Source organism: Schistocerca gregaria, chromosome 6 (assembly GCF_023897955.1).
Source record: "Schistocerca gregaria isolate iqSchGreg1 chromosome 6, iqSchGreg1.2, whole genome shotgun sequence".
Classification (NCBI taxonomy): Eukaryota; Metazoa; Arthropoda; class Insecta; order Orthoptera; family Acrididae; genus Schistocerca; species Schistocerca gregaria.
Window position 1 is genome coordinate 222,015,268 of NC_064925.1, and position 17,361 is coordinate 222,032,628.

Genomic DNA, 17,361 nt, shown 5'->3' on the forward strand with positions numbered 1-17,361 from the left:
ATTCCACCTCGCATGGAAAATGCATGAGACAGGTAAAATACACTCAGATTTCAAGATTAATGTAATAATTCCAGTTCCAAAGAAAACAGGTGATGGCAGGTCTCAATATTACTGAACCATCAGTTGAATAAGTCAAACAATGGAAAATCCAGGTTTCAAAATACTGATAAATATATTCAAAAGAATGGGAAGACTGGTAGAAGCCAGCCGCAAGGGATATCGGTTTGTGTGACTTATTTTGGAAGATAGATCGAAGCAGGCCAAATCTACAGGAGCTGAAGGACGTTAAAAGAAAACAGTGGTTGTGAAGGGATTGAGATAGGGTTGTAACTGATTCCCTATGTTATTCTGTTTGTATAATAAGTAATTTGGAAAGGAAAATGAACTTCTTGGAGAAAACTTTGATGTTTGCTGATGACACACAAATTCTGTCAGAGATGGCAAATGGCTTGGAAGAACAGCTGAATAGAATGGATAGTGTTATGAAAAGAAGTTATAAACTGAACATCAAGAAAGCAAAAGAAGGGTATTGTAATGTAGTTCAAATTAAATTCTGGGGGGATTGGATATTGTGGAAAGACAAAGGCAAGGGCACAAAACATTCAACAGGACTTTTCTACTCTTGATTTATACATTATCGATAATGCAATAAATGTAACTTTGAATTCCATTTACAGTTCATCACTTCTTATTGTCTGGAGTGCTGTTCCTTACAAATGTATGGGATATACAAAATCCTAGTACAAATTCCTATCCCACACACAGGAAGGATAAAGAAGTTGAAAGAAAGAAAGAGAGGGAGGGAGGAGGGGAGGGGGAGAGAGAGAGAGAGAGAGAGAGAGAGAGAGAGAGAGAGAGAGAGAGAATGAACAACAAAAGGGCTCTTGTCTGCATTAAACTAAATAGATGTGCTTCTTGCAAAGACTGGTGTGAAAACACATAAAACTAGTCAATCAATCATAATATTAATACACAAACACAAAAATTAAAGTACTGATTTTTAATATTAATTATACAAGGAGGTCAACGAAACTTACATAATTTGAAAGGTACTTTGCCATAGACGTGTATAAAGAAAAAAATCACGTGTACCTAGCTGTTGAGAGTGGTAAAACAAGAATGATGTTTTCACATTCATAACTTTGATAATACCTTCTCTATTGTGCACTAAAATCTGTCTAGTCTACATCTTCATCTATACTCTAAAAACCACAGTGAAATGCTTGGAAGAGGGAACACCCCATTGTACCAGTTATTAGGGCTTCTTCCCATTCCATTAATGTTTGAAGCATGAGAAGAATGATTGCTTGAATGGCTCTATGGATGATGCTGTAATTATTCTAATCTTATCATGATTTCTATGTCAGGGATGTATAAGGGTTTGTAGTATATTACTTGAGTAATCATTTAAAGCCAGTTGGTTGGTTGAGTGGAGAAGGGGCCAAACTAAGCGGTCATCAGTCCCTCCGACCTAGGAGTAACTAAAACCGATAAAATCTCATATTAGAAGAGGGAACTACAATGTCCATAAAATGATAAACTATTAACAGGGAAGGAAGAAAAAAGGGAAGAAGAAGAGGTGAGGGAAAGAAAGTGACTAACGGCAGGGGCATGAAGGAAGAAGCACAGGAGACAAGAGAGACGCTTAAGGCATAACAGACCCCATAAGGAAAGGAGTGGGAAGCCAGAGGACTGGGGTGAACCACCAAGCCCAGTTGAAGCCAATACAATCGGGGCGAAATGGGGAGCAAGAGGGCCTGTCATCCCCTCCACTCACTGATAAGGTGGAATGTCCCACCCTTAAATAAAGTGATAAAAACCCTCATCACGAATAAAATTAAAATGAGATCCGCCACTGGCAGTGTCAGCCAACACCAGGGGTAGCAAGTCTGGAAAGCTAAAAGTCTGTCGCAGCGTGGCTAATTTGGGACAGCCCAAGAAGATGTGGGCCACAGTCAACATCAATCCACAACAGAGAGGGGGGGTCCTCGGAATGGAGGAGATAACCCTGAGTCAGCCAAGTATGGCCGATGTGGAGCTGGCTCAGGATGACAGAGATTTTACAAGAGGCCTGTAAGGAGAACCACCACAGAGTTGTAGATTCCTTAATCACCCTGAGCTTGTTCGGCGAAGATAGAGTACGCCGTACTGCATCCCACAGGCCAAAAACCTGATGACGCAATGCTGAGTGAAGGTCTATTTCCGAAATGTCAATAGCAAGAGATGGCCTGGTAGTAGCCAATTTAGCCTGTTGATCGGCAAGTTCAATGCCAGGAATCCCAACATGGCCTGGGGTCTAAATGAAAACCACTGAGCATCCATGTTGAGCAAGGAAAGAAAGGGAGTCCTGGGTAGCGATGACCAATGGCTGGCAAGGGGAGCACTGGCCAATAGCGTGCATATCGCTCAATGAGTCACTGCAGATAGTGAAGGATAGTACTGAGCAGGAGTGGAAATGGCCCAGTGCACACAAGGTGGCTACCAATTGTGCAGTAAAAACACTACAGCCACCTGGCAAGGAAAGAAGTTCCATGCGTCGTCCATAGGTGTACACAAAACCAGTGCGGCCAGCAACCATGCAGCCATCAGTACACATCACTTCTGAAACCTGGAAGGAACTGAGGAGACAGTAGAACTGGTGGTGAAGAGCCATCGTAGGGACAGAATCCTTTGAATCAATTGAGAGACCAAGACACAGCTGTGACCAAGGGACGCACCACGGAGGGGTACATGTGTGAGTGGAATAAAGAGGTGGTAAAAGGAATTGCTGGAGCTCAGAAAAGAGCGACTGAATGCAGACAACCATGGTAAGACCACATCGTGGCTGCCGCTGCGGCAAGGGGATTTCCGTGTCTGGATAAAGGAGACCATAATTAGGGTGCTTTGGGGTGCAGCGAATGCCGAGCGCATAAGATATCAGCTGTTGTTGGCACAAACCCACAGAGATGGAATCGCCGCCTCTGCGAGAAGGCTAAGCACGGAGCTAGTCCGGAAGGCACCAGTCGCAAGTTGGACCCCACAGTGGTGGATGGGCTTAGTATCTGCAAAGTCGAAGGTGACACAGAACAATAGACAGGACTTCCACAATCTAAACGAGACTGGACCAGTGTTTGATACAATCGCAGAAGAACAGAGCGGTTTGCACCCCAGGTGGTACTGAACAGACACCTAAGAACATTGAGTGGGACCAGCATGTCCTCTTCAGCTGGCGAAGATGACGGAGCCATGTCAACCGGGCAGCGAAGACTAGATCCAAGAAGTGATGGGAGTCCACCACTCGAGGGGCTGGCCATCGATGAACAAGTCCGGATGGCGATGGACTGTACGGTGACAGCAGAAGTGCATGACACATGACTTGGCCGCTGAAAACTGAAAGCCATGGGAGAAAGCCCATGAGTGTGCCCAGCAGATTGCCCATTGTAGATGGCATTCTGCAGGGCCCATTACGGAGGAAGCGACATAGATATAAAAATCGTCCGCATACAAAGGTTGTGACACTGTCGGCCCAACAGCCATCACCAGATCATTAATAGTTACGAGAAAGAGAGGGATGCTCAACACTGAAACCTGTGGAACTCCATTTTCTTGCTGATGGGGAGTGCTGTAGGAGGAGCCAACTTGAACCCAAAAAGAGAAGGGCCCATTCTTGGAGGGTGGAGAGGATATGGTGGCACCAGATGGTGTCTAGGCTTTATGCAGATCAAAGAAGACTGCAAGGAGGTGTTGCCAATGGGCAAAAACCGATCACATAGCAGACTCCAAGTGGACTAAGTTATCCATCATATGGCGGCCACAGCGAAAACCACCTTGAGTAAATGACAAAAGGTTGTGGGATTCAAGGATCCAAAACAGCCACCAGACTCACCAGGCATTCAAGGAGCTTGCAGAGGGTGTCGGTAAGGCTACTTGGATGGTAGCTATCCAACTGAAGAGGTGGCTTCCCAGGATTCAACAACGGAATAAAAATGCCTTCCTGCCACTGGGTAGGGAAGAGTCTCTCACTCCGCAGACGGTTGAAGAGGGTCAGTATACAAAGGTGGCCAGCCACCGATAAGTGTTGGAGCATTTGGTTATGTATCCGATCCGGTCCAGGAGCCGTGTTTGGACAAAAGGCGAGGGTGCTGGCAAATTCCTACTCACTGAATGAGGCATTATAGGGCTCCAAGTGGCGAGAAGCAAAAGACAAAAGCAGTCATTCTGAGTGCTCTTTCTAGAGAAGGAATGTGGGCGGATACTGAGCCGATGGCGAAGCTTGAGCACAGTGTTGAGCAAAATTTTCGGCTAAAAATTCCGGATTGGTAAGGACAACACCATGAACAGAAATCCCTGCAACCCGGTGAGAGGACGGTGGCCAAAAATTCGCCTGAGTTTCACCAAGATTTGTGAAGAGGGGATGTGTGGTCCTATGGTACCAGCTACATATCTATTCCACCAAATCCCTTTCTGAAATTTTATTAGGTAGCAGGCCCGGGCGCGGAGTCGTTTAAAGACCTCTTTTATGGCTGCAGCAATTTCCGGAGTTCACCAAGGGACCATCTTCCGATGGGGGCAACCTGAGGAGGAAGGGATTGTTGAAACAGCTGCTGAAAGAATGGCAGCAGCCAAAGTCTGTGTAGATTCATCAACACTGTCGTGTGGCAGTACAGGGGGGATGAGAGCAGAGGAGAATGCAGACCAATCAGCATTAGAATGGCACACCTGTGAAGGTGACGGAGCGAGATACACTGAAAGAAGGTCAAAACAATCAGGTAATGGTCATTGTCACATAAGTCATCGTGGACACCCCACTGAATGGAGGGAAGAAGGCCGGAACTGCAGATGGAGAGGTCAATGGTAGAGAATGTGCCGTGCGCCACACTAAATTGTATGGGAGCACTTGCGTTTAGTAAACAGAGGTCAAGCCCTGACAGAACAGCTTCAACTGTCCTACCCAGGGCAGTAGTCGTATGACTACCCCAAAGAGGGTTGTGGGCATTAAAGTCTCCTAGTAACAGGAAGAGAGAAGAGAGTTGTTGAAGAAAGGTGGTGAGGGCAAGGGATGTGGGCGGCCCGTCAGGTGAGAGGCAGAGACTACAGATTGTGATTGGAGTGGCCAGATGGACCCTGACAGCAATGGCTTCCAGAGTGGTAACAATGTTCTTGCGGACCAAGGTGCAAACATCATCAGAAGCCTGTAGGACGCCAATTTGGTTCCGACAGAAAGCATGGAACTCACAAATGACGGATGAGTAAGAATTGACAAAATGGGTCTCCTGGAGTGCAATGCAAGCAGCAGAGTAGAAGAAAAGAAGGGGCTGCAACTCTGGAAGGTGACGCAAATATTCCTTACAATTCCACCGGAGGATTCTCAAGCCAGAGTCCAAATGGGAAGCGAACGGACCGGAGTCAGTCACGCAACCGAGTCACCATTCGTCAACGATAAGGATGGGGTAATATCCATATACGCGGCGTCAGATTCTACTGGTTCATTGACTGGAGGAAGGAAAGGCTGCACCTCAGGGGATACCAGAGGGGCCTTGCCCTTGTTCTTGTGTTTCTGTTCTTCTCTTGGGAAGGAAGAAAAGGGCAGACTTCAGCGAGGGTGGGCACAGAATTACTTTGGCACCCACTGGCTGTGGATCGTGCTGCCGATGCGGAGCAGCAGATTGCCTTTGGGGGAGGGGGGGGGGGGGGTGATGGGAAGAGGATCAGCCGCGGAGGCATTGTCAGCTAACACCAGGGGTAGCGAGTCTGGGAAGCTAAAAGTCCGTTGCAGGGTGGCTAAGTTGGAATAGTCCAGTAAGAGGTGAACCACGGTCAACATTGATCCACAACGATAGAGAGGGGGGTCCTCACGACGGAGGAGATAACCGTGAGTCAGCTAAGTATGGCCAATGTGGAGCCATCAAAAGATGACAGAGGCTTTCTGAGAGGCCCATAAGGAGAACTGCCACATAGTTATAAAATCCTTTATAACCATGAGCTTGTTCGGCGAAGAAACTGTGTGCCATTCTGCATTCCAAAGTCCCACAACCTGACGACATAACACTGAGCGAAGGTCTATTTCTGGAATGCCAACAGCAAGAGATGGCTCATTAGTAGCCAATTTAGCCAGTCGAACGGCAAGTTCATTACCAGATATCCAAACAAGGCAGAAGTCACTACAGATAGTGAAGGATAGTCCTGAGCAGAAGCAGACATGGTCCAGTGTGTGCAAGATGTTGACCAATTCTGCAGTAAAAACACTACAGCCATCTGGCAAGGGATGAAGTTCCATGTGTCTCGCATACGTGTAAGCATAACCAGTGTGACCATCAACCATGGAGCAATCAGTATAAATCACTTCTCAATCCTGGAATGAACTGAGGAGACAGTAGAATTGGTGGCGAAGGGCTTCTGGAGGGATAGAATCCTTTGAATTGATGGAGACATCAAGACAGAGCTGTGGCCGAGAGACGCAACACAGAGGGGTTCTTGCGTAAGCAGAGAAAAGAGGCAGTGAAGCGAAGTGTTAGAGCTCCAGAAAAGAGTGACTGAATGTGGGCAACCATGGTAAGCCCACATCGTGGCCGCCGTCACGGGAGGTTGATTTCCGTGTCAGGATAAAGAAGGTGCTTTGGAGTGCAGCGAATGTGGAGCACATAATATATTAATATATCAGCTGTTGTTAGCGCAAAACTCGCAGCGGTGGAACCCTGCTGCTGTGAGAAGGCTAATCAAGGGGCTAGTCCGGAAGGCACCAGTCGCAAGTCGTACCCTACAATGGTAGATGGGATCTAGTATCTGCTATGTCGAAGGTGACAAACAACCATAGGCAAGACTCCTGTAGTCTAAACAAGACTGGACCAGCACTTTGTACAATCACAGGAGAATAGGGCGGTCTGCACCCCAGGTGGTATTGCACAGACATCTAAGAACATTGAAATGTAACAAGCACGTCCTCTTCAGCTGGCGAAAGGAGCCATGTCAACCGGGCATCGAAGACTAGACCTAAGAAGCGATGGATGTCCACCACCTCGAGGGATTGGCCATCGAGGGACATGTCCGGATGGGGATGGAATGTACAGCGACGGCAGAAATGCATGACACAAGACATAGCCACAGAAAACTGAAAGCCATGGGGGTGCGGTCCTATGGCAGCCACACATCGTTCCCAGCAAATACATTTCAGAAATTTGATTAGGTAACAGGCCCGATTGTGGAATCGTTTAAAGACCAGAAGGAGAGCAGTAGAAGAGTGCCACTTGGACTGTTGATGAGCACAGCAGCGGTCTTTTATGGCTGCAGCAATTTCCGGAGTCCACCAAGGGACCATCTTCCAACGCGGGGAACCTGAGGAAGAAGGGATTGATGAAACAGCAGCGGAAAGAATGGCGGCAATCAAAGTCTGTGTAGACTCATAAATACTGCTGTGTGGTAGTACAGGGAGGATGGTGGCAGAGGGGAAGGCTCACCAATCACCTTGGAGGGTGATACGAGTGAGATATACTGAATGAAGGTCAATCGGGTAATGATCGCTGTCACATAAGTCATCGTGGATATCCCCACTGAATGAAGGGAAGAAGGCCGGAACTGCATATGGAGAGGTCAATGGCAGGGAAAGTGCCGTGTGCCACACTAAAGTGTGTGGGAGTGCTGGTGTTTAGGAGACAGAGTCAAGCCCTGCCAGAACAGCTTCAACTGTCCTGCCCAGTGCAGTAGTTGTGTGGCTACCCCAAAGAGGGTTGTGGGCATTAAAGTCCCCTAGAAGCATCAAGGGAGAAGGGAGCTGTTGAAGAAGGGTTGCTAAGGCAAGGGATGTGGGTAACCTGTCAGGCGGGAGGTAGAGGTTACAGATTGTGATTCGAGTGGCCAGATGGACTGACAGCAATGGCTTCCCGAGTGGTATGGAGGGGAACCCATTTACTAACAATGTCCTTGAGGACCACGGTGCAAACATCACCCGCAAGGGGTCAATTCAGTTTCGACAGAATGCATGGAACCCACGAAGGGTGTGTGAGTAAGGATTGATAAAATAGGCCTCCTAGAGAGCAATGCTAGCAGCAGAGTAGGAGGAAAGAAGGGGCTGCAACTCTGGGAGATGATGCAAATAGCCATTACAATGCCACTGGAGGATTCTCAAGCTGGAGTCCAAATGGGAAGCAAACGGACCGGAGCCGGTCACTCCACCGAGTCGCCGTCCGTCACTGATAAGGATGGGGTAATGTCCATATAGGTGGGGTCAGACCCTGTTGGTTCATTGGCTGGAGGAAGAGAAGGCAGTACCTCAGGATGTACCGGAGGGGCTTTGCCCTTGGTCTTGTGTTTCTGCTTCTTCTTTTGTGAAGAAAGAGAAGGGCACATTGCATCGAGGTCAGGCACAAATTACACCTGGCAATCTTGGCGCCCACTGGTCGTGGATCGCACAGCCGATGTGCAACAGCATATTGCCTTTCAGGGAGGTGTCCTGGGAGGAAGCTCCAGTACCGGCGGCTGCTGAAGACGGGGAGCACTTCTACGGCAGAGGAGGGGGAGCAGCACCTGAAGGGGTGGGTATGGGTACTGATGACGAGGGGGAGGGGGAGGGGGAGTAAGAGTGGGAGTGAGGGTGAGGCTGAAGGTGTGGGAAGAGGGAGGGTATCCCCCTCAAAGGCCAGGATAAAGGCGCCTGTATCGGTGCGATTGTTTTTAGGACCTAGCTGTACACGGTGGATAAATCGGACTCCTTGTCGCTTGAGGTTTGCACAGAGCTCCTCGTCAGTTTGGAGAAGAAGATCCTGGTGGAAAATAATTCCCTGTACCGAGTTCAAAGATCACGGATGACTTCATCATTAGAACCTGGCAAATAATGTGTAAATATGACTTCGGAGCTATATACAGGCCAATCAGCACGATTTAAAGCCCAGCAGGGTAACCTGGTCATCAGACGGTGGGAAGGGAATGAGACAATCAACAGGAAGTGGTCACTATCACAGTAGTCATGATGTGGCAACCAGTAAAACGAAGAGAGGAGAGAAAGGGAAGAAAGCGAAAGATCAGTTGCAGAGAAGTGCCATACATGGCACTAAAACGAGTAGGGCAACCATCATTAAGAAGGCACCAGTCGCCATCCACAAGAAATGGGTAAAAGAACTGCCTCACAAAGGGTGATGGCTATTAAAATCCCCGAGGAGGAGGAAGGTAGTTGTTGAAGTAGCGCAGCAGACATAGGTGGCCTGTCAGGAGGGAGACAGAGATTACGGACTCCAAGTGGGCACAGATGACAACTGCTTCCAATTTGGTATGAAGTGGGATCCATGTAATAACAATATCTGTATGTACCAACGTGCAAATGCCACTGGAAGCCCTTAAAGGGCCAACCCAGTTGCAACAAAGCACAAAACCCATGAACAGTCAGTTAGTGAGCATCAGTAAAATGAGATTCTGGAGAATAACAGAAGCTGCTGAGTAAAAGGCAATGCGGAACTGCAACTCTGGGATGTGACAGTAGTAGCCATTGCAGTTCCATTGAATAATCATGGAGTGGGTATCCAAATGGGAGGCGAACAGGCTGGAGCCAATAACACTGATGGGTCACCATCCATCCTGAGGATGGGGTGACATCCGTAAATAAGAGGTCAGACTCAGGTTGCGAGGGGGGGGGGGGGGGGGGAGGAATCCATATAGGGAGGAAGTTTCTCCCCAAATGGTTCACACTACAGAGAGGAAATTTAGAAACAGAGGTCGAACCCCAAAGGGGGACCAAAAATGTTGAAAAGGAATGACGAGAAAGAAAAGGCAAGCAGAACAAAATCAGAAGAAATACAGTAAACAAGGTGGACACCACCTCGACATAAGTAAGAACACCAAGAGAGGGGAAGGAGGAGGCAGCAGGGAAGGAGCAAGGAAGGGAAGGGAGGGGTACAGGAAAGGAAGAATGGGCTGCAATAGCTTGGGGCCCCATGGTCATCATACATGAATTCATGAAAGAACACCTGGGGGGATTTTGTAATGCTAATCATTTTGCATCTGAGGTTACTGTACACGGCACAATGGCATTCAGATTGTGTTGTTATAAGGGAAAAGTTAATTTGCCACCATTAACACAATTTATTTTTCAACGAACCGTACCAGGGACTCACTTCAAATGATAAAACAATTACAGAGAACCCAAAGAATTATTTCACGAATGCTTGTAGCTACAATGCAACATTTGCTATGGGTTAGATCTGAGGCTAAAATTTGAAACACAGTTTTATGTGGAGTGTACTGCTTTAAGATAAATGACATTTATCATAGATCAGATCCATTGTCTCAATTGGGCGAATTGAATTTCAACCACAGGCAAGAAAAGTGATAAATTAATTTCAAAAAATTAAGTAATGAAGGATCAGTAAATCATTATCTTAGCAATATACATTACAGTCATGTTCAACTATCTACCACAAGATAATCAGTTTGCAGTATTTATAAATAATTTATGGACTAAAGGTAACGATCACCAAACAGCTGAGGTGCTGAGTCTCAGATATATACCATTAACGCAAAGCGTAATTGGAATATATATGTTAAGTATTGTGAGACTCCAAGAGGAATGTGAGCACCTGAACCAACTTATCAATTACTAACTCCATCTGATGTAATTTCCAACTCTGAATTAAATTTGTGGCTCAGCTGACAAAAATTTGTTATAGACTCATTTAATGATCCCATTTGTGGAAATCTTCAGTAAAGGATGAAATTATATACATCTCAACAGAGCACATGGTGAGGGAGTGATGTAAGAATGGACTAGGCTATGGGAGGATTGGATGGGTAGTGATATACCACTCTGGGACGGTGGGAGGATTGTAGGCAGGATATTCCTTGTTCTGGGTGTGGAGATAAGCAGTCAAAGCCCTGGCGGAGGATATGGTTCAGTTGTTCCAGTTTGAGATGATCCTGAGTGGTGAGGCAGATGCTCCTTTGTAGTTGGTTCCTAGGGGTGGACAGAGTATGGGAACTCTGTCTGCCTGTTTGGGAGTCTCAGTAAGGCTTTCAGCACAGTGGGCAGATTTCCCATCACTGCAAATGTGTTGACAACATTTGGCCCTATTTTAGTATGGAAGGCACTGTGCATGACATGGACAGAGGTTTGGATGCTGTCAACAAGAGAGGTGGTGGACAATGTGCGTCCTCTCTCTCCTCGCCCACTCTATCTGGTACCAAGTGTGCGGGTTTCGAATGCGTGCCAGACGCCATGGACCTCGATTACCACTAGAGGTCTCTCCAGCCATCGCGCCGTAAGCCGTGGCTGTGTGCGCACTCCAAGCCTGTGTATAATGTGAGGGTGCCACAGTGAAGCATGTGGTCCCAGCGGCCAATAACAATGTACTATATCAGGTGTTTAAGCGCCTGCCTCTCGCTCAGCAGGCAGTCTAATATTCGCATTAGTCTATTGACATCTCCCCTACAGACAGCATGTCTACTTGGTTTCCATGTACGAGTGGACATTGTGGATTTGTGATGTTTCGCTTGTGACCCAATTGCTATTTGCATATTGTTGTTCATTAGGTCTTGCTAGGTCGTTCATTGTTGTTTATGTCAGTCCTTCCCCGTTCGTTTTGTTTGTTTGCGGGCCGCTCCCGTTTGGTCCCCCCGCACTTTCATTCTCGGCAACCCCGCAACCATTCTGGTTGCAGTTAAGCACTCTACCTGACACAAACCCTTGATCCAGGTGAGCTACAGTCCTGGCAAAATGTTGTCAGTCATGATAATGTAGGCATACAGGAGTATGTGTATAGATCTGAAGAAGGACTGTTTGGAAGCTAGCAACATTTGACATCTTGCAGGCATCACCTGCAGGGAACAGCGACCATAAGGAATAAAACTGTGGAGCGGCCACAAGTTGCATACAACTTCCTTTTATTACAGGTTTTGTTCATCAGATGCAAGCAGAAATTTGGTGGCGAAATGTAAAATGTCATTTTACATCTGATGTCACCACTGTACACAGTGAGATACATTTAATATGTTACCGCTAGATACTAAATTTCTGAAGACGTTCATGTCTAATGCATGAAGCCAATAATAAAAAAGTTGTGTGTGACCTGCAACTGCAATACAATTTTATTTTTAATCAGAGTCTTGTTTATTTGCTTATCGACAAATCAGAACCTCAACTATGTAGTGAGTTAAATTGTTTGTATTGCACCAACAATGCAATCAATTTTAGGACTGCAAAGCTATTGAGCCATTCGTTACAAAAATGTAGTGTGTAAGAGAACAGAGATGTCTGACAGTTTATGGTAGTGAAGAGCTTTAAAAGGGGACAAACTGAAATGTGCAATGTTAAATGTTTTGTGCCTATAAAGGCGCCATTATCTCAGTTAAGATAAAAAAAAAAGGATTGCTAATTCAAATGCACACAGATAATGAAGCAAGACCAAGCAATGTAAACTCAGTCTAAAACTTGCAATGGAAAAGGGAGCTATCTACTGCTATCTGTGTCCCTGACTGTGATAGTCAAATTCAAATGGCTCTAAGCACTATGGGACTTAACATGAGAGGTCATCAGTCCCCTAGATTTAGAGCAACTTAAACTTAACTAACCTAAGGACATCACACACATCCATGCCTGAGGCAAGATTCGAACCTGTGACCCTAGCAGCAGCACGGTTCCGTACTGAAGCACCTAGAACCACTTGGCCACAGCAGCTGGCCTGTGATAGTCAATAAATGCCCAGAGGAGGTTGTTTTGTCATCACTAACATATTCTGCTTCATTCTCTGTATTGAATCTTGCAGTTATCCTTTACTCTGGTTGAAGCAGTAATCTTAGTGGAAAAACATCCACAACTATTAAGTATTACTGGAAGCAAGATAGCTTTCTTAAAGGTTTCAGATAATTTGTCAATTCAACACTGTGGAGCTGCCAAAAACATGGAAAGGAGGAATCGGTTAGGGAGAGTAACTGGCTAAACCTCACTGCCTATGTTGAACACATATTATTTGCAACTTATTAAAAAAATCCGTGTAAAGTGTGTTTCGATTTCAATATATCCATTTAGGTAACAGTTATTAGTGGCAAAATGTTTCGGGACTGTCTCACTCTTTTGCTCTATTACATTGAGGAGGACAGGTTGACTTACCTCCCAACACAAATTACAGTTTAATCCATAATATTGGCAATGTCCCAGTCTGACTTACCAAAATCATTATGTCTTACCATTTTTGCCACTTGAACAGAGATTCCCTTGAGAAACTATAAGCCATTATTTCAGCTACATGGTGGTCTGTTACACAGCATTTCCTGGTTATTGCTTATTATATCCACTACAGTTATAAAGGAATAAAGTGCCACAAAAAGAGAATTTTTAAAGCTAAGCCAATCATAATTAGTAGGCAAATGACATACCTCAAGGAGAATGATTGAGCCACTGACATTGTTTTTATAGTAAGCAAGAGGTAATGACACTGACTCTCCAACTGCCTTAAGAGCAGCAAAGTGCATAACAAGGGAAATTGGATGCTGAAACACAATAAAAATATCTTTAAATTCCAGTATCTTACACATGATAATAAAATGTGAAAATTAAATCTCCTATAATTACAAGCCAACTCATCATACATCTCATGCTAGTAATTAAATTTTACATTACATTACATTGCTAAATCCTACAGATTATACTGACAAATGTAACAGCAATTTCCACTATCACGTACAGGAAATGTAAAAAACTGAATTATTGTACATAACATCTTAGCAAAATTAGTTATACAGTAGAGTCCAAGTAAAATATCAGTACAACAACATATCAAATTTGGAAGCATAAATAATTCAAAAAGTTCTAAATTTGGAATGTAACTCTACTCTGAAAAAAGATGTCCAAATGGACATCAGTAATATGAGCTTCAATAAGCAAACATGTGGGTTGCTCAACCTGGCTGCTGTACACTACAGGATCAGCACACTGCCGACATCAGTATGTTTGTATGGGAGGACATAAGCATTTAAATTACAGTCCACACTGCACATCAATAATAATAATAAATATCAATGTTAGAATCTGTTTTTTACCAAGCAAGATATACACAAGTACCACAAGAGGCCGCCAACCCACAGGCACAACACTTGTCTCGTGCCTCCCAGTTTTGTGCACTGCTCTCCAGATCGCACTCAAAAACTCAATCTCTTTCTGCTTCAGTGACATTTCCTTCAATGCATCCATTTACACCTACCAATAGTGTGGACTGTCAACCATGGACTACTTTGCTTCTGCCTTGTACTGGCAGACAAAGGAATTCTTCGACAGACAGGCACAAAACATGTGTCGCAGACAAATAATGTTCTGAACCAGCAGTCAGACAATTCAGTTCAGTGCCTGCAGCTAGTTTTGTACAGTACTACGAAGACCACCTTCTGACTTAGCAGTTGCTTTTTATGGAGAACTAAGACCATTAACGAAGTGTCTACACAATTTACATTCCATTGTAGTGACTATATGGTAGACTACTAAGAGACAGCAAAGTTATTTAGATATCATTGAATTAGGTTTAGGATACCAAGTGCCATGCACCAAACTGTAACCAAATTAACTATGTTTAACATACTCTTTATAAATGTTATTGGTTATTTCTTATTCTGTTGCCATATTTCTATTATAATGCCACCATTTCAAACAAGTGTTTGATTGTACAGTCAGCCACCTTTACAGGACTGGACGTTTCACCTAAACTAACAGTAGCATTCACTAACTTCATTCAGAACATTTTGGCAACAGTACAAACTTTAAACATTGTTGATAAATTGTCTCCGATCCCCAACATTTGCCAGGGGAGCAGGATTTAAAAAAATCAGAAATTTTTGACAACTAGACAGTGCAAACCCACAGCACTATCTTTACTGGGTGACAAGTAAAAAGAAAACTATACTGGAGAAAAGAGAGAAATTACTAGGTATGAAAATTTTTATTTTCATTTGTTTCTTAGAGTTTGTGATCAATTCCACCATTTTGTGGCAACACCGCATGGCTTAAAATATTTTGTCCATAGTTGATTCAAGGGTTTCTAATCCGTTTCCTTTCCAGGAAAACTTCCACGAATTTTGTAAACTGTTCTTAGCACATTTCTGAGACATGACCCAACCAGAACTTGTCCTACAAACAAAGCTAAATTTACTACAACAGCTGTCAGCAAACCAAGAACTCCTACAGTTGAGTAGGCACAAGTTGATCTCTGAAAATTGCAGTGGGCTGGAGGTGGCAGCTTTGTGGGCCTATCTCAACCAATAACGTAACGCAATTTTGCAAACGTCTCTATGGCACTGCTCCAGTGTTGTCACAGCTCTGTAGATGGTTACCATTTTCGCCTGCATCCATTAGCTCTTTACAGCTGAAAGCTGGTAATAGTGCTATGAGCTTTCAAGGAACATCTTACACTGTCTTGATTTTAGCGGTGTGCTTGGCCAGACTTGAAGAAAGCAATAACTAAGGCCACAAGCAACCACTTCAATTAAACATGCCTCAACCACCCTTTACAGCATCTGATTGGAAAGCTGTGACCTGGAACAACTATATCCAGCATCTGGAGCAGGATTATCTCATTAGATTTCAGATGATCTGAAAAGAAAATCACCTTTGGCCGGGAAACGAAACCTGGTTTATCTGGAGTGCTGGATACCCAATCACCTTCAAAGTAGTTCTCTTGGGACTCCACACACTTCTCCCAGCTGTGCTGCCTTGTTCGAAGCATGCCAAAAAAGCCTCTTTTGGAACGGAATTTAGTTCAGCTGTTATTGCTGCCTTATTGTCCTCTCTTGTCTGAAGTTACATACCTTTCAATGGCATCTTGAGTTTGGAGAACAGCCAGAAGTCACAGGAGGCCAAATCAGGAGAGTAAGGAACCTGCTGAGACACAGTAATCTGTTCTTTCTCAGAAAAAGTCTGAAACAAGTGCAAGGAATGTGTTGGAGCATTGTTTCCATAGAGGTGTCAATTTCCTGTTGACTGCACGTCTAGTCTTTTGCGCCACACTGCATTATGGAGGCAAAGAGGACTTCCCTGTAGTTTTCTTTGATGAGTATTTGACACTGTGGTGCACCACATCACAGGAGTCAAAGAAATCAGTCAGCATCAGTCTGACATTGCTGCATACTTGGCGGGCTTTCTTTGGTCTCGGTGATGAGGAATGTTCCCAGTGTGATGACTGGGATTTGGTTTCCAGGTCATACCTGTGCACTCAAGACTCGTCACCAGTGATTATGGTGTTCACAAAGTTCAGGTCACTGTTTGTGGAGTCCAAAATGTCCTGTGAGACTTCAACAAGAAGTTGCTCTTGCACTGCCATCAGCAGTTTTGGCACGAATTTTGCTGACACTCTCTTCATGGCCAAACCTATGATCACAATGGAATGTACTGAAAAGGTGAAGATGCCCACCTCTCCCACAATTTCTCTGATAGTCACATGATGGTCTTGCATTACAGCATTCACTTTGGCAATCTGTGTGATGCCCATAGCTTCGTCACCGAAAGTTGTCTGAATCTTTCCACCTGACTGTGACCCAATTTCAGGCAAAATTTGATGAAGTAGTGGTGCTACTGTTTTTCCTTCATTTCCTTTGGAATGAAAAACCAACGCAACCATTACATACTACCTCACTCAACTGCTGCTTGCCAGCAAATGATGCTTTTGTCTGGTGGGAAAAAATTCATGCATGCACGCGAAAGTTCAAGGTTGGCTCATGCACGTATGCTAGATTCATTTGGATTACGTGTTCAGAAAAAAAGGTTCAATACTTTTGTAACAGACCTCATATTTCAATTTCTCCTGAAATTGTAACCTACTTGTGGACTGGTGACATTTTAATAACTGAAATTAAAGACATGCTTGCCAAATATCTTGATTTGCAAGGTCATGCTGCTGCTGTTGCCACCAAATAATGATTTTTTCAATGTTTCAAGAATTCAAATCAAAACTATAAAGAGTAGGGCCTGACTTGGGAATGTAAATTTCATTGTGTAAATGATCAGTGTACGAAACATTATGCAGACTCACTAATTTGTGACAAGTTCACCACACACTCTCATGACAAAGTAAAGAAGGACCTGCTTAGTCTAACAAACCTGTCTTCACAAGACTGTTTGCCACTAATCTGGGCATATGAACAGCATGTATCTGCTGAAGCAATACAGTGCAAAAGATTACACATCAACCTGGTCATACAACCTGTAGGGCCAGATCCAGAAGATACTGGGAGTGCATGCTACTTGACTGACACATTCAGTAAACAAGTTCAGAAATACGTACAAAATTACAACCTCGTTCATGCTCTGGTGTAAACCACAAAACAGAAAATTTTTCCTGTCACAACACATACTGCAATTACTGTGAAATGAATGATTGTATGGCATTATTGGCCAGGAGACCTCATACGGGATTGTTTGAC

The 17,361-nt window shown here is 44.5% G+C and overlaps 1 protein-coding gene across 2 annotated transcripts in view; it reads right to left on the reverse strand.

The window, feature by feature from the left end:
- Window positions 1-17,361, reverse strand: part of LOC126277907 (UDP-glucose 4-epimerase) — a 97,436-nt gene that overhangs the window by 47,327 nt on the left and 32,748 nt on the right. For both annotated transcript variants that reach the window (XM_049977475.1, XM_049977474.1), the window contains exon 3: window positions 13,333-13,446. In XM_049977475.1, coding sequence (XP_049833432.1) covers window positions 13,333-13,446 — 114 coding nt within the window. The remainder of the gene's footprint in view (window positions 1-13,332; window positions 13,447-17,361) is intronic.